We start from the raw sequence: 24,550 nt of genomic DNA on the forward strand, positions 1-24,550 counted from the left end.
ATATACCTCAAAAACAAAAAAAATGACTTAGATGGATCCTGAAAGTGCCGAAGTTGACAATGAGTTAGGAAACCATTCATTCATTTTATAATCGGGCCCCACTGAATAATGGGATTATCCTTAGATCCTCAAAAAGGGGAGGCCCTGAACTGACCCGCCTCCTGGGTTCAAATCCCACCAGACTGCAAAGGATTACCCAGGGAAGCCCACCTGCCCCCTCAGCAACCCCTCCTAGGACCTCCTCGGAGAGCCGCATCGGGGATTTTTTATTTGCATTCTATTTATTTCGTCAAGCATGCATTAGATACCGTAGATAAGTATTAGCATGATTTTGGATACATGAAATGGATACGAATAAAAAGAAACATTAGGATAGGGACGGTAGGTAGGTCGGCCGGGGCCTCGCAGGCAAAGGCTGTCATGAAGGAAGAAACCCCCCCCTCCGCCCACCACAGGGCCTACCTGAGAGGTGTGCAGAGCCCCCGAGCCCCCCCCCAACCTTCCTCTTTCTCCTCCTCTTCCTCCTCCTCACCGCGGGCCTAGCAGATCCCCTGAAGCCTATTCCCGGCGCTGCTAAGCAACGGCGAAGGGGCGGGGGGCCTCCGCCCGGCGAGAGCGCATTAAACGAGAGCGCTTTCCTGGCGGCGCGGTCCCCGCCGGCTTCCGTCCCAGATGATCCTAGCCCCGCCCCCTCCTCCTCCCGCTTCGCTGCTGCCTCGCCTCCATCTCTTTGCCGACGCCACTGGCGTAGCCTGCTCGGGGAAGAGGGGAGCCGCGTCAGTCGCCGCCGCCGCCGCGCTGGGTGGGAGCGGAAGCCTGTCCGTGAGGGGGAAAGGAGCCATGGGGGACGCGGCCTGCCGTTCCGCCGCCGGCGCTTGTTAAAGAGGAGCCTCCTCCTCGCCGCCGCCGCCTCAGAAGGAGGAGAAGCCGAAAAAGAAGACGACGACCTCCCTCCCTCCTTCCTTCCTTCTCTTCTTCCTCGCTTGCTGGAGCCATGGACAAAGCCGTCGGCGGCCAGGTAGGAAAGGCAGCTGAGGGAGCCCTCCGTGGGGGTGGGGGGGTTTGCTAGGGAACGGCGGGGGGGGGGGTGAGGTCTCCGGGGAAAGAGGGGGGTGGGCTCCATTTGGAGGACAGTTGGGGAGGGGGCGCTGGAGGCGGCCGAGTCCCCCTCCCTCCGCCCGCTGTTATCGGGAGGAAGGAAGGAAAGATGAAGGAAGAAAAGGAAAGAGGAAGAAAGGAGGGAAGGAAGGAAAGATGGAAAGAAAAAGGAAGAAAAGAGGAAGGAAGGAGGGAAGGAAGAAAAGAAAAAGGGAGGGAGGGGGAGGAAAGAGGAAGGAAGGAAAGATGAAGGAAGGAAAGAAAAAGAAGGAAGGGGGGAAGGAAAGAAGGAAAAAGGAAGGGAGGGAGGAAAGAGGAAGGAAGGAGGGAAGGAAGGAAAGATGAAGGAAGGAAAGAGAAAGGAAGGGAAGGAGGAAAGAGGAAGGAAGGGAAGGAGGAAAGAGGAAGAAATGAAGATAGGAAGGTGCAGCCTCGGGTGCAAGTTGAAGGTGCAAAGGGGTGGGTGGGTACTACTACCCTCTCTTTGCGCGGGGGGGGGGGGGGGGAGAAGGCAGGCTTGAGGTGGGGTCGGACTAGATGACCTATAAGGTCCCTTTCAACTCTTGTTAATCTGGGTGGGTCTGGGTCAGGGGTCCTTCTTGCCTGAGGACGCCTGGGAGGCAGAGGCCAAGCGAGGGGCAGAAGAAGGGCCGGAGGGGAGGTTCCCCAGCCGCCTGCCAGCCCTAGTAACAACAACACGGAGAGAGAGTTAAAACGCCCGGCGAGTGATTAGCGCTGGAGGAATTAACGGGGGACGTAATGCAAGGGGGGACGACTTAATCCATAGTAGGAGTGGGGGAGATATTTAAATCGGAGTGGAGGAAGAGGAAGAGCAGAGGCTGCTGCCCGGTGACTATTGAAGTCTTCCTGGTCTTGCTTAGGCTGCTCCTGGGTGAGTTTTCTAAGAGCGCTCCGGATTTTTGCAAGAGGTCGCTTGAAGCTTTGAAATTTTGGTTTTTATTTAGTTTGTGGAACTTGTACAAGATAACAGTTACAAGTATAAACATGGACGTGGACAAGGAAATGAGTACAAATAAATTACAGTAGGACAGGGAAGGTAGGCATGCTGGTGTGTGCTTATGCACGCCCCCTTACAGACCTCTTAGGAATGGGAGTGAGGTCCACGGTAAATAATTTAAGGTTGAAGCTGTTGGGGTTAAGGTTGGAAGTTTGAAATGGATGCATTCCCAACTTCCACGCCTGGAAAGAATTATGGGTGGTCCTCGACTTATGGCTGCCCTGGAGGCCCGGTGTTTCTGTTGTTAAGCGGAGACGTCAGCTCAGTGGAGGTTTTCCCCGTTTTGCCACCTTTCTTGCCATGGTGGTTTAAGTGAAGTGCTGCCGCCGACACAGGTAATCCTTAACTAATGACCACAAGGGAGCCCAAAATTTCTGATACTAAGCAAGGCAGTGGTTAAGTCAGTTTTGGCCCATTTTACAACCTTTATTGCCAGCGGTGTTAAGTGAATCAGGGCAGTTCTTAAGTTAGTAACAGCATTGCCCCAAAGGTGTTTTTTCAAAAGGCAACTGGACTTCCTTTGTCCTTGAAGATGTTTCGCTTCTCATCCAAGAAGCTTCTTCAGTTGGGACAACCTGACCTGGTGTGACTGAGAATCTCCATAGACGTTTAGTAAACCGGTTGTTAAATGAACCTGGTTTCCCCCCCCCTCCCCGTTGACGCTACTTTCCAAAAGGTGGCAAAAAGGGGATTCCCATGACCTCGCAGTGGTCTTAAGTATGAACCAGTCATAAGTATGAACTGGTTGCCAAGCGTCTGAATTTTGATCACACGATCGTGGTGGTAACTCTGAAAAATGGTCCTAAGTCCCCTTTTTTCAGGGATGTCGTAACTTTGGATGGTCACTGAATGAACTGTTGTAAGTTAAGGACTACTTGTAGTTGTGCGAACAGGAAGGTCTGAATTGCAGATTTCCAGAGCTGGGGTGAGAGGAAGAAAAGCAACATAGTTGGAAGAGGGTCCTTGGAGGTCTTCTAGTCCAACCCTCTCTGCTCAAACAGGAAAACCCCATGCCATTTCAGAAGCACAAATGTGTGCATTTAAAAAATATATATAAGCCTTGTGCAATGGTCTTCAATATAGGTATGATTTTCAAGAACATTGGAGAATGTTTTCCTCCAAAGTGATTAACTTCTACAGGTTTTTAATGAGTCTCATTCTAGGGACTGTGTGTGTGTGTGTGTATAATTATATATGAGTATCCTTTAATACCACTTAGACTTAGTAAAACATATCAAAACAATTGTATCAAACTAGGAAATTAACCTTTGCCTGGGTGTTAAATATTTTGTCTCTGGCAGTAACTAATTTTGTTCCTTGTTTTTCGGCTTTCTTTTTATTGTAAAATAGTCCTGCCTAATGCTATTTTCCGTTTTAAATTGAAGCCAATGCTTGAAGTTTTTGTGCATTATAACATAGATCTGTCCTTTGGAAATGTTAGTAGGCAATTCAGGGAAAACAGTTAATGGGAAAATGCAGGATTCTGGGACTGAATCCCTAAGGTCAAGCATCTCTACAGGCCCACAGGAGATCAGTTTAAATCCAAATTCGAAGATGGGACATTAGAGAGGCTGTTACACTGAGTAGTTCAGGGGTGTCCAAATTTGGGAACTTTAAGACTGGTGGACTTCAACTCCCAGAATTCCCCAGCCAGCCATGCTGGCTGGGGAATTCTGGGAGTTGAAGTCCACCAGTCTTAAAGTTCCCAAGTTTGGACCCCCCTGAAGTAGTTAACACTGGGCTAAATGAATCTTCACAGGCTTTTGATGTTAGGCAATTCTTTTACAATGGTCACAGATACATTGTTTATTGTCGTTAACCTTGGTTTAATCCACCCAACTGGGTTTGCAGTATCCTCTGGACCATAAACAAAGCACATTAGACTCTGCTCACATGCTAGGATAAAAGGTGGCTGCCTAGTAAGTGACTGAGATCATCCAACATACCCATATACACGTGAAGCTTCCTGGTCAATGACGAGATAATTTTTATAATTGCAGGTGCTTGTAAATAACACACATTCAGATCACAAGAGCAAAGCCAAGTTGCGCTTGTGCCTTTTCTGTTGTTGACCTTGTTCTCTAGAACACTCCCACCTTATTCCACACACACACACACACACCACAGGCCCCAGCTCTGTTCATGTTTGTTGGTGGTTAATAGTGTAATAGTTTGGTCGTCACCATTCTGTATAGCTTTAAAGTTAAATAGTTAAATAGAGAGGTAGTTTGGTTTATTGTTTGTTGTAAGCTGCCACTTACAGAGTCACATTGTTTGATTTACGAAGAAGCTTTACAAATGTAGTTAACACGCTTTGGGTGATATAATGGGAGTAATATAGGACTGGATTCCTATCTTGATTTTTTTCTTTTGATTTCTCAGTTTAGCCTACAGCCTTGGGGCTTAAAATTAGTCTTCAACACAGAACTGTCCCTATTTAGTTTCCAAGCCCAAACACCGGCTAAGATTGCTTGGTTTAAGGGGGTTAAAGTTTTGAAGGAGCTGTATTCTTGTCTTCTTCGTTAACAAGGTGTTTATTTTGTATTCTATAACGTTTAGGAAATTGTTTACTAGTTCTAATTAAAAGTAGTGTGTGTGCTGCACTCTGGGCAAGTTTGTGAATTAAGAACTTAAAACCCTGTAATGAAATTCAAAGGCTAATTCCCTCAATTGCTTGGAGTGTGGCATTTATTAGTGTCTCTTCAGGGCTCCCATGTCTGAATGGACAGTGATAGAAGTAGAAAGATGTGGGGGCTGAAATATTTCGTTTGAAGGCAAGTTTTTATTTGATTAAATGGTGAAAGCCAAGTTGGTGGGGAGGGGGAATGCTCTGAAATGCATGGCGTGCTATTGCTGGTCAGTGCAGATCAGGTTCTTTATTCTTTTGCTGCCTGGGATTACAGGACTCTCATCCCCAGGTAGCAGAACACAACAATCTGAAGCAGGGGTCACCAACCTTTCAGACCTCAGGGACCATAATTTTAAATCCCACGGACCACTAGTATGATTTTTTTTAAAAGGAAATAGTATTTAGTGCAATATAAAAAAAATGCAAATAATTTTTCTGTGGACCACCAAAATTTTCTCACAAACCACCAGTGATCCACTGAGTTTGTGACCAGTGGTAACCACTGCCCTGAAGCATATTTCGAAGTTAGAGAATAGGGAAGAGGAATTGTTCCATTACTATGCAGCTGAAAGAATTTGTCTGAAGCATAGGGCAAACTCATTGAGGATCTAGTTTACTCAGCATGTTCGTTTATGTAGCAGTTAACGTAAGGAACATCTGGTAGTTAAAAGCATACGAATTGGATCAAAGTTTGGGTTTCTTATCTGAAATTTAAAATAATGGTGGTGTAGTAAATGAAAAACACCAGAGTTCAAAGTGACCTTAAATCTAACATCCTCGAACAAAATTGGTTTGGTTTAAATGTCCTGGCCTAATATTGTTTTGTGAATTGATAAGTGGCCAAGTATTATCAGGCCTTTTGATTTACCTGGAAGCAAATTTTGTTGAAATAAAATTAGCATTGAGGTCAGTTTGCACATGATTAAGTCTGTGTGACAGCCTCAACATAATATTTTTTTAAAAAATGATTCCTGTTAACAGATTAATCATTAACCGTTAGGGTTAGCTCCCCATGACTTCGCAGAGCAAAACCGACACTGCCATTGGATTCAGAGCCCATCGGTATGGTTTGGAGGGGGGACGCCTTTTGAGCCTGCCTTATGTACATTTCCTGGCAAAATACATGGGAAAATCCCATTGGGGAAAATTCCACTTAGGGTTAGGGTTAGCTCCCCATGAATTCACAGAGCAAAACCGACACTGCCATTGGATTCAGAGCCCATCGGTATGGTTTGGAGGGGGGACGCCTTTTGAGCCTGCCTTATGTACATTTCCTGGCAAAATACATGGGAAAATCCCATTGGGGAAAATTCCACTTAGGGTTAGGGGTAGCTCCCCATGACTTCGCAGAGCAAAACCGACACTGCCATTGGATTCAGAGCCCATCGGTATGGTTTGGAGGGGGGACGCCTTTTGAGCCTGCCTTATGTACATTTCCTGGCAAAATACATGGGAAAATCCCATTGGGGAAAATTCCACTTAGGGTTAGGGTTAGCTCCCCATGACTTCGCAGAGCAAAACCGACACTGCCATTGGATTCAGAGCCCATCGGTATGGTTAGGAGGGGGGACGCCTTTTGAGCCGGCCTTATGTACATTTCCTGGCAAAATACATGGGAAAATCCCATTGGGGAAAATTCCACTTAGGGTTAGGGGTAGCTCCCCATGACTTCGCAGAGCAAAACCGACACTGCCATTGGATTCAGAGCCCATCGGTATGGTTTGGAGGGGGGACGCCTTTTGAGCCTGCCTTATGTACATTTCCTGGCAAAATACATGGGAAAATCCCATTGGGGAAAATTCCACTTAGGGTTAGGGTTAGCTCCCCATGACTTCGCAGAGCAAAACCGACACTGCCATTGGATTCAGAGCCCATCGGTATGGTTAGGAGGGGGGACGCCTTTTGAGCCGGCCTTATGTACATTTCCTGGCAAAATACATGGGAAGATCCCATTGGGGAAAATTCCACTTAGGGTTAGGGGTAGCTCCCCATGACTTCGCAGAGCAAAACCGACACTGCCATTGGATTCAGAGCCCATCGGTATGGTTAGGAGGGGGGACGCCTTTTGAGCCGGCCTTATGTACATTTCCTGGCAAAATACATTGGAAAATCCCATTGGGGAAAATTCCACTTAGGGTTAGGGTTAGCTCAACATGAATTCACAGAGTAAAACCGACACTGCCATTGGATTCAGAGCCCATTGGTATGGTTAGGAGGGGGGACGCCTTTTGAGCCTGCCTTATGTACATTTCCTGGCAAAATACATGGGAAAATCCCATTGGGGAAAATTCCACTAAGGGTTAGGGTTAGCTCCCCATGAATTCGTAGAGGAAAACCGACACTGCCATTGGATTCAGAGCCCATCGGTATGGTTAGGAGGGGAGACGCCTTTTGAGCCGGCCTTATGTACATTTCCTGGCAAAATACATGGGAAGATCCCATTGGGGAAAATTCCACTTAGGATTAGGGCAGTGCTTCTCAAATAGTGGGGCGGGCCCCCCAGGGGGGGCGCGAGGCTCCGTAAAGGGGGGCTCAGCTCAAATTATTTTATATATTTTTGTTTTGCAGGTTAAAGTTTTTTTTAATATTGTGTTCCTTTAAATCCTGTGCTCCTTTAAATCTTTTCTGCTAAAGCTATTCTTTGTTGTAAATTGATCCACATTTCTTTATTTTTTTATTCTCTTATACCTTAATAAGGATACAGTGTTATGCAGAGGTGTACTTATAACAATTTTATAGACAAATGATACTATTTACAGTTGCGCGGGGGGCGCGAAATGTTTTCTTCTTCCTAGGGGGGGCATGACAGAAAATAATTGAGAAGCACTGGATTAATGTAATGTGTAAAAGCTTTGGAGTAAAGAAGGAAAAAAAAACCTTCAAAGTTTAGCTCTTATCTCTTCTTATTGGCTGTATGTTGAAAAATAAGTTCTCAATTTTTGGCAAGCAATTTGCTCTAATCACATTGGTCTCTACAACTTATCTAAATAATTATATGCTTATAATTAACAATGACTGAGGTTTTTTTCCCTTTCTCTCTGTGACTGCTGGGGGACTGGCAGAGTTGGGATGAAGATTGCATAATTTAAGGAAGCGAGAAGGAAGCTACCTTTTTATTTTATAGTTTTCCCTTGGTAGATCTGTGGTTACATTCTGTGAATGGCAGACTTACAATTATGGGAACAGTCCGCTTCTTTTATTGCCTCTTTATTTAAAAGAGAATATATAATTTATGATTAGTAAACATACTAAATACAGAGAGAACCAATTTGGTGGAGACTGAAATCCAGGACATCATAATCTGAATTCCTGTTTTAAGGTAGAAGCCAGTTGGGTGAGTTTAGACCAGTCACTTTCTCTCAGTCCTAAACTGGAAAGTCAAAAAAAAAAAAAAAAAAAGCCCACAAGGTTCAGTCAGAATATAGATAACCTTCAAAAAAGAGGCTTTGATCCGAAAACAGATTGTTTAGGCTAATGACATTTATTGAAAAACTGACAACGAAGTAACCATACGTTACCCACAATGTGGTCTTTAGTGTCCAGGAATAGAATTAGTATTACTGCAAAATGTGTAACATATGCCCTAAATTATCCCTTGTTTTGAAACACCTGTTTCGCGTGAGAACAAATTGCAAGAGATGTTTAAGCTGGTGGTTTCAAAACATACGTACCCAGGACACAATTTCCACCGCTTGTTATCTCTTCTTGAAGCACGCAAGTCCTTTGGGCAACCTATTCTACCGTAATATATTTTAATAACTTATCCTTTTATGAAACTGGCCAGATACAAATCAGCGTTGCAGGAAGCAGGTTCTTGTTCTGTGGTGCAGCTGCAATCTGATTTCTAACGCTTTCTTGAAAGCAAGCTACAGTGCCGAAGGAGGCAATTTATAGGCGGTAACTTTGCACAAATACCGAATTTTCAGTACTGCATAACACAGGGCTGAAATTCGATCCTTCTCACACACACACACACACACACACACACACACACACACACACACACGCCAATGTCTTGTAGTGCCAGATCCCCAGGATAGGATTGCATCCTTAAAATTGCTCCTTGTGCAGGTAGTTCTCTACTTACGACCATAATTGATGTCAGAATTACGGTGGTAAGTCATGGCAGTTGTTAAGTGGGTCATCATGTGACACGACTGACTTTACTGTCTTCTTTGTGGTGGCTAAGTGAACACAGTGGCCGTTAAATGAATCTTTTTTCTTCAATAGGCATTTTTTAATGGACATAAGTGCAGGAAAAATGCTGAAAATTCCATAGGCATATCCATAGGGCAGGGGTGTTCAAACTTGGGAACTTTAAGACTTGTGGACTTCAACTCCCAGAATTCCCCAGCCATGGTGGCTGGGGAATTCTGGGAGTTGAAGTCCATTCCTCTTCAAAGGGTTGAGGTTTTGAAATCCTGCTCTACAAACCTCTTTTAACACCTATGACATTAGTTTTATTTATTCCATTATCCCTCTGATTATCCCCTTGTCAAAAAAGTTTCTACTTTATTACTTTATTGGCAACCTATCTCTTGAATATGGACAACAGAATGTGTATTGTTTGCTCTTGTGTTTTGTAAACTGGACTCCCCCCCCCCAAATGTACCCCTCAAACTTTGCTTAAAAACATTCTTTCTCAACCTGCCATTTGTTAAGGCAGAATCTCATGCCAAATGATGACGCTGCCTTTGCTAACTTCAAATTAGCTTGAATATTTGCCATACCTTAAGATTGCATTGCTTAGAGTTTTCTAACTATAGCCACAGCTGCTTTTGTGTTTTCGAAGCTCCTCTGAAAATAACCAGAGAGTGTTACATCTTGTGGGAGCTGTTCCTAGAAGGCTTCCTGTTTGTTTGTTTGTTTTTAAACTGGTATTTTAAAAATTCTCAAAAGATCAAACGTCGCCCAGATCTTTTTCCTTTCCAGCCAGGGCAACTGCAGCTTCATTTTGGGTTCGAAACATAACTTGCGTGTCTCTGCCCTTATGGTTTTTGAACACTGGGCCCCTTCAGCTATTGCAGTTCTGGCCGAGGCACAGCATGGCTTCTGTTTTATTGGGTGAGGAGGATAAATATCCATTACTGGGTTTTTTTTTGTGCTTTGTAGTGTGCTAACTTTACCAGTCTGCTCCTGCTGGTGTCATCTTCTGTTCCCTGCAGCTGCTAAAGACTCTACAGTGCCTTTTACATCGAAAACAAAGAGGCCTTTATTTACGATATGCTGCCAGTATAAAATAGTTTTACATTTATTGAAATAAAATGAAAGCTGGGCCAGTCTTGAAACCCTGTGCTTGGAAAGGAAGTATTCTGCACAAACAATTCGAGTGGATAATAATTTCATTTCCTTTATTTTAATGGGGGTCCAGCAGTGTACAGGTAGTCCTTGACTTAATTCACTCAGTGTCCGTTTGAAATTACAACAGTACTGAAACCGAGACTCACCCTTATCAACGGTGACAGCCATCCCCACGGTCACGTGATCAAAACTTGGCTGTTTTGACAGACAGCATGTATTTAAGAAGCTTGCTGGATCCCAGGATCATTTGATCACTGGTTTTTGACTTTCCTGGCCACCTTCTAACAGGCAGAGTCAGCAAAGGAAGCCGGATTCTTTTAACAACGGTGTGATTCATTTAACAACAGCAGCAATTTGCTGAATCATGCCAAAACAAAAAGGCCATAAAATCGAGTGCGACTTGCTTAATGACGACGTTGGGGAAATTCGGAAGTCCCAATTGTGGTTGTGAATTGAGGACTACCTGTATATTTTATTTTTCCCATTTCTCTGCTGTGAAGAGAAGGAATTGTATTTATAGAAAACTCTCTTTCTGAAGAAACATCAAAGGCAGAGAAACCACAATTGCATTATAAGCCGCTTAGTGTGCAGATGTTGAAATAAAAACAAAAGATAACTTAACCTTTTAACTAAACTTAACTAAACGTTTCAGGCTTGTAGTCACATGTTAGGATAAAGTTTAGATATGGGTGTTAGTTGAATCCTCCCCTCTTATCTGATTGTTTTCGGTTTTAGATTAGCTACAGTTTACAAATACTGAGTATTGTTTGGTAACTTGTACTTGATGGTTTTAATTTTGGCTACAGTGTTACCTTCCCTTCTTTTCGTTTCCTAATCCCTGTAATTATGCTTACAACCTCTACAGGTGACAGAGGTTAACAATTGCTTTAGTTCTACTGTTTAATTCAAGTCCCTTTTTATTTTGAATTGGCAGTGAAATTACAAAACATTAGTATAGACCTTGATCTTCCGCTGTCATAAATTACTTCTAGAACAGTGTTTCTCAACCTTGGCAACTTTAAGTCCTGTGGACTTCAACTCCCAGAATTCCCCAGCCAGCTGACTGCGGGATTCTGGGAGTTGAAGTCCATAGGACTTAAAGTCACCAAGGTTGAGAAACACTGTTCTAGAACCTCAATAGCAAAACTGAAAAAAACCCATTATTTGTGTTTTTCATAGATGCGTTTAACAGATTTGTATAGCGATTTTCTAATATAGTTTATGAATGACACAGAGAATCTTCTAGAACAGTGTTTCTCAAACTTGGCGACTTTAAGTCCTGTGGACTTCAACTCCCAGAATTCCCCAGCCAGCTGGCTGGGGGATTCTGGGAGTTGAAGTCCACAGGACTTAAAGTCGCCAAGTTTGAGAAACACTGTTCTAGAATGTATGTTTCATGCAGGAAATAGTTTTCGATGCTGCATTAAATGTATTTGGGTTCATCATATAAAATAAATGTTTAAATCTCATCAGTATTTTTATATTTTCAGTAAGACCAAATTTAGGTGTGCTGAGCATGTTATCCTAAGCGACATACTTGACAGCTTCCTGGTTGCTAATCCAGTACTTTAAAATGTGTATGTTTTCTGCTGAAGTAGATTCTAAAATTATATATCAAGTTAGCAGTTCAGTAATTATATTTTTCAGTGTTATACATATCCTGAAATGAAATAGTAATATTAATTGCACTTAGACTTATATACCGCTTCGCAGTACTTTCCACCCTCTCTAAGCGGTTTACAGAGTCAGCCTCTTGCCCCCCAACAACATGGGTCCTCATTTTACCCACCTCAGAAGGATGGAAGTCTGAGTCCACCTTGAGCTGGTCAGGATCAAACTCCTGGCAGTGCGCAGTGAGCTAGCCTGCAATACTGCATTCTAACCACAGCGCCACCACAGTTCCTAAATGCTAACCAAATGGAACACAAAGTTATGTTATTCAGATTTAGTTTGGGAACAATCATAATTAGAGGCAGCAACTGGGATAAAATGTTTTTAAGCTCTTCGCAAACAGTATTATTTGCGGTATAAGTCTAGATGGGAAGAAAAGCCAGTATTTTTACAGTAATTATTACTTTTATTGTAAAAAAAGCTTATAATACTACGGTAGCTTTAAGAAAATTACGTTTCTATGGATAATGTTTAATTACTTATAAATTATTATAGTTAATAATGAAAATCTCCAACTTTAATCATTATTTTTTTCTGAAATAAGAAAATAAATTGTCCCTGGTTGGCTTAATAAACATAATGATTAGGTTTGCAGAATACCCTGCAATGCAATCTAGCTGACCAAATATTAATCTTAAGAGTGCTGCATGAACTCACTCCATGTAGTTAGTTGAAGATGCAGTCTGTTAACCATGGGTAAACATGTACAAATGAACAGAAGGAAATGCAATTTGAATGGTTTCCTAGCTAAAAATCTTTGGTCTTAAACTTTGGTAGAGGCTGCTGTCATGTAACTTGCCATTCTTTTGATGAGAAAGGAGGTTTGCTGGGCAATCTGATTTGCTGAGTGTTTCAGTAAACCAAACAATATTTATTTGCGGTGTACAACATTCACTTCTTTCTGACAAATTACAGGTACATTTATTACAGAGATTTTTAAGACCCATAAAAGGCTGCTCTGAATTCCATCCTCTGGAAGTCACTTACGACCGTTTTTCACACGACGGTTGCGACATTCCCATGGTCACATGATCAAAACTCAGGCACTTAGAAACTGACTCATATTTATGACGGTTGCATTGTCCTTTTGCGACCTTCTGTCAAGCAGAGTCAATGGGGAAGTCAAATTGACTTAACAACCCTGTTATTAAATTGACAACTTCAGTGGTTCACTTAGCAAATGCCGCAAGAAAGGTCACAAGACTCACTTAACACATGTCTCACTTAGCAACAAAAATGTTGGGCTCAATTGTGGTAAGTTGAAGACCTCCTGTGTATCGCTGGGAACTTAAGTAACAAACATGCTTTTGAAGTGTTTGCTGCATTAGCCAAGAGTTCTTGCTTTCTGCCATGGTGAAACCAAATCTTATAATTTGAGTGGCATATAAATGCCGTAATATGCATATATGTATAAATATTAAGAGTGAAGTACTAAATCCTCTGTCAAAACCAAAGCCAGATTTTGCTAAATCGCAAAGCCAGTGTCCTGTGATGATCAGAGATCTCAAGCGTTCCATTCAGAGTAGGCTCCATTTTGCTTAAATGACTTGCTTTGATTTAACACCCGGCGAACTTAAAAACCTAAAATGCCGATGAATCGCTACGACCCGTTTATGTACCAAGAATCCTTTTCATTTTGCTTTTCCCGTGAAGAACGTGAAATTGTCTGCTGAAGTGGAACCGTTCATTCCTCAGAAAAAGGCCCCCGATTCACTGGCGATGCCCATGGCCCTGCCAAATGATGGTGGAAACATCGGCGGTGTTGAGCCAACTCCGATTCCCAGCTATCTGATTACGTGTTACCCGTTCGTTCAAGAAAACCAATCCAACAGGTAATTAAATCTACCGTATTTTGCGGAGTATAAGACGAACCGGGGAATAAGACGCGCTTTAGTTCTTGGGGAGGAAAATAGGAAAAAACAATCTGCCTACCAGGTATTCATCTGGCTAATAAGCATCCTTAGTCTGGTCGGCTTCAGCACATAGGTTTGTTGGTTTTGAGCACATGCATGCTTTTTATCTCCTGGTTGGGGATCAAAAACAGCTTTTAAAGCACAGCTGATCGTTGGAGGTAGCAGCAATGAGAAAAGCAGGCAAAGCACAAGATCGCTTCACTCCTTAGCGCCTCATTAGGGCTGAAAAAAGCTACATTCAGAGTATAAGACGCACCCAAAGTTTCAGCCTCTTTTTTGGGTGGGGGATGCGTCTTATACTCTGAAAAATATGGTATATGTCAGAAAACCAGTACGAGTCTCATTTTTTTTGTTGGTTTGTTTTACTCTGCTGCTTTAAGAGTATATCTCTCTTTGGACCAGGGTAATCTAATTTGCCTTGCTTTCTGAAATGTTGGGAAAGAAATCTAAAAACGAAGGGTGTATTTTTCTTGCTTGGATGTGCCTTGAACTCACTGTAGCTTTCTGCTGAGTGAACTTACAGAGCATTGAGTAGCATGACAGTTAAACCACGCAGTTAGGGAACACATTATTTTGAGAGAGTCTTAAAACCCCTTTTGTTTTGATTATTAATAGCATAAAAGGGAACTGAGGGGGAAACCCTGGCAGGCTTTTATGATACTGAGGCTATACTCTTAACAGTCAAAGTTATAATATGTGCCCTGCCTTTATTTTTTGTGTTTTATTAGTGCAATAAAACAGTTTTTGTACAAATGTTTAGTACATTGAAAGTAAAAATTAAAAGAAGGTTTAGAAACAAATACATAGAGAACATGAGAAAATATAGGGAATTATGGAAATCCATAAGTCTTAAGGTTGCCAAGGTTGGACACCCTTTCTTTAAACTGATTTTAGAGAAGTAACTGTAGACCTAATTGGATTCCCCCTCCCCTTATTTATTTCAGACAACTTCCACTGTACAATAATGACATCAGATGGCAGCAGCCTAACACAAACCCTCCCGGGCCGTATCTGGCTTACCCCATTATATCTACTCAGCCACCGGTTTCCACCGAGTATACCTACTATCAACTGATGCCAGCGCCTTGTACGCAAGTCATGGGATTCTACCATCCCTTCCCAACAGCTTACTCTGCCCCCTTTCAGCCTGCAAGTGCCATAAACACAGGGGCAGCACAATGCGCCGATCGTCCGGCCCAACCAAGCCAGGCCTTTCCGTTATGCAGCCCCAGGAGCAGAAGTACCAGCAGAGGATCGATGGTGCAAAAAGTAAGCTCGTTTTCTGCATTTCAGAAAAAAAAAGTGGCGGCAGGAAGTTTGTGTCTTCAGATTTGCACGATTTTATTCACGTAGCCTTACAGTCAAGTCAAATTCATTGACTCCTAATTTCCTGCCTGGTTTACGCTGGAAAACCTGACAGCTTAGACTTGGGGGGTGTCAAACTCAAGGCCCATGGGCCGGATCTGACCCACAGGGTGTTTAGATCTGACCCACAGGGCCACCCTGGAAATAATGAAGGACTGCCCCCCCCCCCCCCGCGGTGCCTCTGCCAGCGAAAATGGAGCTCGGGAGGGCCGCGCTCAGCTCTCCCGGGTTCCGTTGTTGCTTCAGAAGGCTACAGGAGGATCCACCCCCACAGGTGCCCCCGACACGAGTGACAAGCTTCCCCCCCTGAGGTCAAACACAACCCTGATTAACTTTGCACATTGATTCCGCAAGGACCTGAATGGAGCTTACAACGTCCATAAGCTCTCAGTGATGTCTAACCTATATCCAGAATGTATTAAAGTCAGTTTAAGTGTTTCTGCCGCCCTCATATTTTTCTCAGGCATTCCAGATTGTTTTCCACTTGTTAATCTCCATCCCTCAAGGCAGAGATCACAAGGGATTAACGTGATTTACAGGTCACTTAGTAAACCCTTGTCAACTAGGTGTCATTTGCTAAATGTTCTGCCCTTGGATTTCAGCAGCGAGCTGCCGTGGCTAAACATGAGCAGTGCCATTGTGTCTTAATGCAGTAATCGGCTACATATTAAATTACCAATGCTCGTGGGAGTCTAAAACTTAAAAGAGTTCTTGTTTGTTTTGTTTGCCAAATTTGCATACCGCCCACCTTGCCTGAAGTGTTCTAGGTGGCTTACAGAGTTGAGTAGAATGTGCCGTAAGACGTTAGAACAATAAATAAGGAACTTCGATTTAAAATTCAATTAAAACTAAGCAGGATGGAGAGGTAGGGAGCCAAGTACACAAAGGCAGGTGGGTGGGGGCTATCTACCCTGTTTCCCTGAAAATAAGGCCTCCCTGGATAATAAGCACAATTGGGATTTTGAGCGCGTGCGCTAAAATAAGCCCTCTCCCAAAAATATTGCAACGCAGCAACAGCCGTGAGGTGACCACGCTCGCCGCTTCCTGCACCTCAAAAATAATAAGACCTCCTCGAAAATAAGGCCAAGGGCTCATTTCAGGGGGTCAAAAGAAAATAAGACCCTGTCTTATTTTCAGGGAAACACAGTACGCCATTAGCCAAGTGCTACATTTTCATTGGGACCCCAGGCGAGTTGGCACAGCCCAAGTCTTGAAGACCTTTTGGAAGACCTAAAGAATGGGAGCAGATAGATTAACATTCCATAAAATTAGTTCAGTAGTAACAAGGTAAATGACCACAGATCTGATCGCTGCTCTTCATATATTTTTATGATTCCCGCTCCCCCTCCCACTCTCTCTCACACACACACGTCACCTAGCTTCATCTGTTTGTTTGCCTAATCTTTCAATCAGCAGCCGCCGTCGCAACCCCACATAAAAAGCAAAAGGCCTCCAGTGAAAAACGTTGCTATCCAGAAGGAGACGAACTCTTCGGGCCCAGAGAACAGACCCAAAATTGTCCTGTTGGTGGATGCTTGTCAGCAAACAGGTATGGGGATGATGTGTTTCATTTTTTTTTAATAATATAGCAGATCTTCTTCTTCCTCTTCCTCTTCCTCTTCCTCTTCCTCTTCCTCTTCCTCTTCTTCTTCTTCTTCTTCTTCTTCTTCTTCTTCTTCTTCTTCTATTAGAAATGTTATTTCTTAAGGAAGAAAAAGCTTGATTTAATGACTAGATCACCCTTCTACACCGGTACGGTGGACAGCGGTTTCAGTCAAATCATGATACTTCAAAACCGTAATTTTTACTTACATTTTAATTTTGTAAAATGTATACGCTGTCCAACTCTCCATCCAAAGCAACTTAGTGATTTATTGTTATTAAGCTGCTTATCAAAGGGACGGCTTTACTCTTCATTCAGTCTTACTGATCCTTACATAGCAACACATACACAAAAGAAAGGCATAATTTTTTACATATATTATATCATGTTTAGAAACGACCGTCGGTATGCTGACCATCGTATAGCAATAGCACTTAGACTTAAATACTGCTTCAAAGTGCTTTTACAGCCCTCTCTAAGCGGTTTATAGAGTCAGCCTCTTGCCCCCAACAATCTGGGTCCTCATTTGACCCACCTCGGAAGGATGGAAGGATGAGTCAACCTTGAGCCGGTGAGATTTGAACTGCTGAACTGCAGCTAGCAGTCAGCAGTCAGCTGAAGTAGCCTGCAGTACTGCACTCTAACCACTGCGCCACCTCGGCTCTGTAGAAGTCACTTGATTCTCCAAGTAAGAGGAGAAATCATTAGAAATCATTAAGAATAGCCATGAAATGTGGTAGGAAAATGAAACTGATCAATAATGAAGACGGAAGAATGTCTGTGACTCCTAACAATAAGTAGATTTCATTCTTCTCCAATTCAGTGGCCTTTCTCTAATGTAGAAGCTGTGTCCTAGTGGCCATCAACACATGCTTTCTCAAGGAAGTTACCCATTAAAACCAGGAGTGTCTAACCTTGGGAACTTTGAGACTTGTGGACTTCAACTCCCAGAATTCCCCACAACCAGGGTTGTCCAACCTTGAGAATTTAAACGGCTGGGGAATTCTGGAAGTTGAAGTCCCACAAGTCTTGGAAGTTCCCAAGGTTGGACACCCCTGCATTAAACCCTTGTCAATTCTTGAGACTCTTCGTTGCCTTGCAGACTTCCCTTCCGAGATTGCCAGCAAGTCCCTATCGGAGAGCGTGACTGGCCTGCACTGGAAGCCGAGGGGCAGGCGACGGCGAACCTCCCACCCTGCCGAGTCGTCAAGCGAGCAGGGGGCCAGCGAAGCCGATATCGATAGCGACAGCGGCTATTGCAGTCCGAAGCACAGCAACCAAGCAGGGGCAGCCATCTCCAGAAGTACCGAATCGGCTGGAACGAATGTAGGTAGACATCTGAAAAGTTCAAGAGCAGAAAGCGACATTAAGTAAGCCCATATTCAAGTAACCTCTACAACTTTTTTTTAACATTTATTTTCAGATCAAAGAACCATCCATACATCCAGGTAAAGTTTCCTGGCTTTGCAAGTTTGCAGCATTTGGGTGTGTGTTTGTGTGTTTGTGGGGTCTGTGTCTACGGGTGATGGATACATTTTGTCACTTTAACCGATTACCCCTTGACGCCTTTAACTGATTAAATTCTCCACCCGTAATCTTTTCCTCATTGTAATGCTTAAATACTGCGGGTTTGTTTCTGAACGTGTTCCGATTTTCTCCTTAAAATATTTTGTGAGTAGTCAGGATAGAACTTTTTATAAAACATTTAGTAATTAACAATTTAGTAATTGCTGGTAATCTGTCTCCTTTTCCATTCCCCCCCCCCCCCAATCCCCACTTTGGCCACATTTTCCATGACTGCATTGATTAGTTCTTAAAGATTGCATATACGTTGAGAGCTTCCTTGTGCCCTTCTGCACAGCATTTTTGGCTGCCTGAAACCCTACCCCCTTTGCAAAAATGGATGTGCAGAGGGTTTGGGAAGTCTGCAAAGTGCTCCTGGGTGCTGGGGAGGGCAAAAATGCTCCATCCTTTGCTCATTTTTGCCCCCCCCCCAGCCCCTAGGAACACTCTACAAGCCTCCCAAAGCCTATGCAGGCTCTGTTTTTTGCAAAAAAAAATGGGCCATTTTTGGTGAAAAAACTGGCTTTTTCTGCTTGTTTTTGCCCCACCCCCACCCCCTCAGCCCTAGGAGCACTTTGCAGGTTTCTTAAACTCTCTGCATGCCCCATTTTTCACAAAAATGAGGCGTACAGAGGGTTTGGAAGGCCTGCAGAGTGGAAAACCCTTTTTTTTAAAAAAATTTACCTCTTCAAAATCTTGGTGCGTCTTATACTCCAGTGCGTCTTATACTCTGAAAAATACGGTATTTCAAGATTGCTCGGTGTCTTTAAAGAAAGAGAAGTTGCAGACAGACTGTTCTCTCTATTATTTTTTGTGACTTAACCATGTAAACTGGGAAAAAAAGCTAATTACTTGAATACACATGCTGGTTTAGAGCCAACATCTATTTGGCTTTCTTTTAGGTGTGGACTTTTAGTTTTTTTTCCGTGTAAAAAAAAGTAACATGCATTCTTTGCCTCTTTTCCCCCCCTCTTTTCACATGTTCTCTTCCCTTAAACTTATGTGATGTTTGTCCCAGTTGGTGCCAGCTGGGCAAGTGTCAGCTCTCAGGCTACTCAGAAGAAGCCTTGGATAGAGAGAAACTCTTTCTCCAGAGGTGGAAGGCAACCGGAACATCAGCAGGATTCAGAGGTATAGTTTCCACTACTTCAAACTTTCTTTTCAGGTAGAAAAATACTGGGAGCAACTTTCAGTTCAATATATAACAAGATGCTCTGTTGCCCTGATTTTCAGTCTGAAAGTACTTGGTACATTCTTACCCTTTCCAAGGTTTTAGGAACGTTCAGCTCTAGTTTAGTTTAGTTTACTTTATTGTCACTGTACCTCCTACAATGAAATTAAATGTGATCTTCAGTGTACATTATAACTATAAAAATGAAAAACACAAACACACATCCTTCACATTCTATATAATTGAAAGATCGCAACAAACTGTATAGGGCTGAAAAATAGATTGTTGCAGAATCCCTTAATCAGTAAGCTTATACACTTATTGGAGAAATGAAATTCTCCACCTTATTGCTACATTCTTTCATTTGTGCCTCTTGGCTGAAAGATGATTACAGAATTAATTGGCAATCTGGGTACACTGTGAAACACGTCAACGTTATTGAATTATTTTCCTATTAAACTGGGTTTAGTCGCATGGAATCCAAATAAGCTGATGAAATATTGACTGCATGAATCTGTTTTAATTTCTTGTAATTCCAGTCCATTTAGTCTGCTCCACTCTGTGAAGACTGTTCAAGTGTTTATTTGTCACTGTTAGTCACATTTCTACAGTCACATATTTTCACCTGGCAGACAAGATAGCTAGCGCATACTTTGTGATTTACATGGGTGCTTTCATACTTCAATTTAAAAGGGACAGTCCTAATATGTTTGTTTTTATCTGCTTGTATAGCCTGGTTTTAAATGTAGAGGTCACAGCACATCTTCAGAAAGGAAACAGAGTTTGCAGAAGAAAATTGAGACACCAGTAATCACAAGCCAGTCAAACAGAGTAGAGCAGAGCCCTGAACTGCTATATTTTGGGGTAACTCTTTCATTAATCTTGTTTATGACAGCTTTCATTCACTTAAGACAAGCGGAGATTTTGAATTGGTTGACAGCTACATCTTAATGTGTCCTGCTTGCTGATTTTAAAACATTAAAAACTTATTTTTTTGAATTACCAGTAACATTTTTCAAGTCGTTTCCAATATATCCTGGCATGTGATAACAATATCTTTCCTGCAAATTCCAATCTAGTTTCATGCTTATACCCCTTTTGGTACCATTCATGTGCATTTGCCAGTTTCTACCCATCTTTAACTGAGTAACGCCTTCCTTGCAAAATACAAATATTTTGTCCTGTGAATTTCAGTTAATGAATTTCCCATTTTTTTTCTGTTCAGGATGAAGAAGAGTTCCCGGAGCTAACTTGCGATAGCGGCCATTCTAAAGCTAAAAACATGCAGCTGAAGCACACACCCAAAATGGTAAATTACGCGATTGTATTTAGAGGATAGAACTGTGATGAGGTTATTTTTCTTTTCAATACATTCTGGCTGGTTTTTAATGAGCAACAAAAGTGAGCAGAACTGTTCCTTGGGAACACACACAAACACAAAAGCAATAGACTGGCATTGTGAAGAGTGTAACATTTGATTTCTTAAGATCTGGATTTTCAGTTTAAAGCAAGATTATTACTTGGCTGGGAGACTATAGGCAATATCAGGAGTGAAGATTCTGCAGCAACCCCAGATCCCACAGGCATGCTAAGATAGCAACCAGGCAGCGAGTTTATATTTTTCCCTTGTTTTCCTCCTCAAACTCTAGGTATGCCTTATACTTCAGAGCGTCTTATACTCTGAAAAATACAATATATACCGCTTCACAGGGCTTTTACAGCCCTCGCTAAGCGGTTTACAGAGTCAGCCTATTGCCCCCAACAATCTGGGTCCTCATTTTGCCGACCTTGGAAGGATGGAAGGCTGAGTCAACCTTGAGCCAGTGAGAATCGAACCCCTGGCAGTCATCCTCCTGCTCCTGCGCGAGCTGCACTGGCTGCCTGTGGTTTTTCGGGTGCGTTTCAAGGTTTTGACCACCATCTTTAAAGCGCTCCATGGCACAGGGCCTAGCTATCTGTGGGATCGCATCCTCCCACACACATCCCTGCGGCCAATTCGCTCTCACAGGGAGGGGCTTCTCCTGGTGCCGTCCACTAGGCAATGCCAACGGGCGACACCAAGGAGTAGGGCCTTCTCTGTGATGGGCCCAACCCTCTGGAATGACCTCCCCACCCCAACATTAGAACCACCACTGACTTCCGCTCCTTCCGACAAAAATTGAAGACACACCTGTTCCGACTGGCTGGCGTGGCATAATTATAACGTCTACCTCCTGGCATACATATTTCTTACTGGTTTTTAGGGGGATTGTTCTTTTAAATTTAATTTTTTAGGATATTTGTTTGGGGTTTTAAATTTTTAAATTTTAAATTATTTACTTAGCAGTACAGTTCTGTATATCTTTTTATCCTCCTCTTATTTATTCATCTATCTATTTAATAATTTTAATTGTCTAAATTTTATAGTTATTCACGATGTATTTCTTATATGGACTGTACATCGCCCCGAGTCCCTTTCGGGAGAGGGGGCGGTCTATAAGCGCTAAGAATAAATAAATAAATAAATAAATAAATAAATAAATAAATAAATAAATAAATCCAAATTAGCCTGCTGTACGGCATTCTAACCACTATGCCACCATGACTGATGAAGTTGTGAACACAAAACAAACCATCCGCTTGGGAAAAATACTAGTTAAAGAAGAAAGATCAGCTCTAGGAAAACAGATGTATGATTAGCTGCTGATTATGCTATGTCTTTTTTTTTTTTAACACTACATTCCCTTTCTACTTCTCACCATATCCTCTTTCCTTAGTTGGATGATCTACCTGAAAATTCTCCAATCAACATAGTACAGACTCCGATCCCCATCACCACCTCTGTTCCCAAAAGAGCAAAAAGTCAAAAGAAGAAAGCTCTCGCAGCAGCACTGGCTACTGCCCAAGAGTATTCAGAAATTAGCATGGAGCAGAGAAAGCTTCAGGTCTGTTTTAATGGTGTAATGGAAATGCATTCTGGCTTTCAATCTAGGTGGGCAGATTGCAGTGTTTGATGTTGGAAAGGGTTGGATGGGGTGAAGAGAAGGACCAGGGGAGACATGAGAGAAGTCTTCCAATATTTGAAGGGCTGCCACAGAGACGAGGGGGTCAAGCTATTCTTCAAGGCACCCGAAGGCCAGACAAGGAATAATGGATGGAAACTGAACAAGGAGAGATTCAACCTAGAAACAAGGAGGAAACTTTCTGACAGTGAGAACAATCAACCAACGGAACAGAAGTTGCCTTCGGAAGTTGTGGAAGCTTCATCACTGGAGGCTTTCAAGAAAGATTGAACTGCCAGTTGTCAGAAATGGTGTAGGGTCTCCTGCTTGAGCAGGGGGGTTGGACTAGATGACCTACAAGGTCCCCTTCCAACTCTGTTAATCTGAGGTCCCTAAATTCAGGTGCCTACTAATCCTGCAAGAAAGTTTCCTGCAGTAAATGAAATGCTATGCTACCTTTTGGGAATTCGTAATCTTGTTTTCTGTTTCGTCATATCTCAGGTAGTCCTCGACTTACAGCAATTCGTTCAGTGACGTTCACTTAGAACTGATCAAAGTTATGACGGAACTGGGGGGAAAAGTTATTTATGACCGTTTTTTTCACATGATCACTGCAGCGTTCCTCTGATCACATGATCAAAATTCAGACACTTGGCAACTGGCTCGTATTTATGATGGTTGCAGTGTCCCCAGGGCCATGCGACTCCTTTTATGACCTTCTGACACTCCAAAGTGAATGGGGAAGCCAGGTTCACTTCACCACTGTGTTGCTAACTTGACAACTGCAGTGATCCACTTAACAAACGGGGGCAAGAAAAGTGGTAATAAAATGGGGCAAAACTCACTCAACAAATGTCTCGCTTAACAACAGAAATGTTGGGCTCAATTGTGGTCGTAAGTCAAGGACTACCTGCCTAGATTCCTTAGTGAGCTTGTTCCTACGGTAAAATTCACTGCTAGCCTCCCCCCCCACCCCCCACCCCGTTTTACGCTCAGAAGAATAGAACTGCCACCAATACTAGAGAAACCAGGGCAGCCTGATTGAAACGATGCCCCTTTGGCCACCAGAAGTGACATCTCACCTTGTCTTCCCGCGTCTAGGAAGCCGTTTCAAAAGCAGCCGGAAAGAAGAGTAAAACTCCCGTGCAGTTAGACTTGGGGGACATGCTGGCAGCGCTTGAAAAACAGCAGCAGGCGATGAAGGCCCGTCAGATCACAAACACCAGGCCCCTCTCCTACACAGGTGGGTGTGTCTCACTCTGCCGCTCCGCGTAGCCGCGCAATTCTCCAGCATCTCTTCCGTCAGGGAGAGCACTGGCGTAATACATGCATCGTCTCCTTTTGGTCCGGAATCCTTTCAAACGGGTGTCAAAACTCGATTTCACTGAGGGCCGTATCAGGGTTGTGTTTAACCTCGGGAGGGAGGGGCTGGGGGAGTGTGGCCACCTTGACGTCACTCGTGTCGGGGGGGCGTCTGTCCTGGCTCCCGAGCTCTGTTTTCGGCAGCGGCGGCCTCCTGCAAAAGCGGAGTTTGGGAGAACCACACGCGGCTTTCCCAAACTCCATTTTCACTGGCCGAGGCACTGCGGGCCACTCCGCTGTTTCCAGGGCGACCCCGCGGGCCAGGTCTAAGCCGGATCCACCCCCACGGGCCTTGAGTTTGACATCCCTGCTTTAGAAGTACAGTGTGACACCCCCCTGTAGCCCAAATCCCTTCGCCATGGATAAACAGTGACTATTCTCCACGCAAAATGTTTCTTTGCGCCTTGGGATGCAATTGTGGCTTGAGTTCATGCATCGCACCAAGGGAGAATTCTGTGTACTGTGCAACCCCAGATATTTTGATTTGTAGGCCAAAATCCCGTGGTGTGGACCAAACTAATGATGGTGTTGTAGGACACTTGGTGAGGGTTTTTTGTTTTGTTTTTAGAAGTTATCAAAAGGAATTGACATAATAAAGATAATTACTTTTCTTTATAAACCTGGTGTTCAGCGTGTTTCTATTCTTTCTCCATAATTGCTTTCTTGGAACAAGAGATAATCTCCCAGCAGCAGCATCTCATTGCATAATTTCCTTGCTGTTGTAATCTGGTTTTTTAATTCCAGTGAAGGAAAAAAGGCATTTTAATGAGAAGGGAGGAGGAGGGAGGAGAATAAACCACTGGGGAAATGCCCAGCGGCATCCATTCAGCCATTGCATGCTTTTTGTTTTTGTTTTTGTCTTCAGTTGGCAGTCC

General features: G+C 43.2%; 1 protein-coding gene across 1 annotated transcript in view; it reads left to right on the forward strand.

The window, feature by feature from the left end:
• Positions 1–662: 662 nt before the first annotated feature.
• SECISBP2L (SECIS binding protein 2 like) overlaps positions 663–24,550 on the forward strand; it is a 37,045-nt gene continuing 13,157 nt past the window's right edge. Inside the window, 12 exon segments of the mRNA XM_081964582.1 lie at positions 663–1,018; positions 13,371–13,549; positions 14,575–14,899; positions 16,409–16,544; positions 17,701–17,924; positions 18,022–18,046; positions 19,180–19,292; positions 20,065–20,196; positions 20,558–20,641; positions 22,089–22,256; positions 23,415–23,559; positions 23,562–23,678. Of these exon segments, the coding sequence (XP_081820708.1) occupies positions 995–1,018; positions 13,371–13,549; positions 14,575–14,899; positions 16,409–16,544; positions 17,701–17,924; positions 18,022–18,046; positions 19,180–19,292; positions 20,065–20,196; positions 20,558–20,641; positions 22,089–22,256; positions 23,415–23,559; positions 23,562–23,678 (1,672 nt within the window). The 5' untranslated portion in view covers positions 663–994.

Source organism: Natrix helvetica (assembly GCF_964273705.1).
Source record: "Natrix helvetica genome assembly, chromosome: 12".
NCBI classification, from domain to species: domain Eukaryota; kingdom Metazoa; phylum Chordata; class Lepidosauria; order Squamata; family Natricidae; genus Natrix; species Natrix helvetica.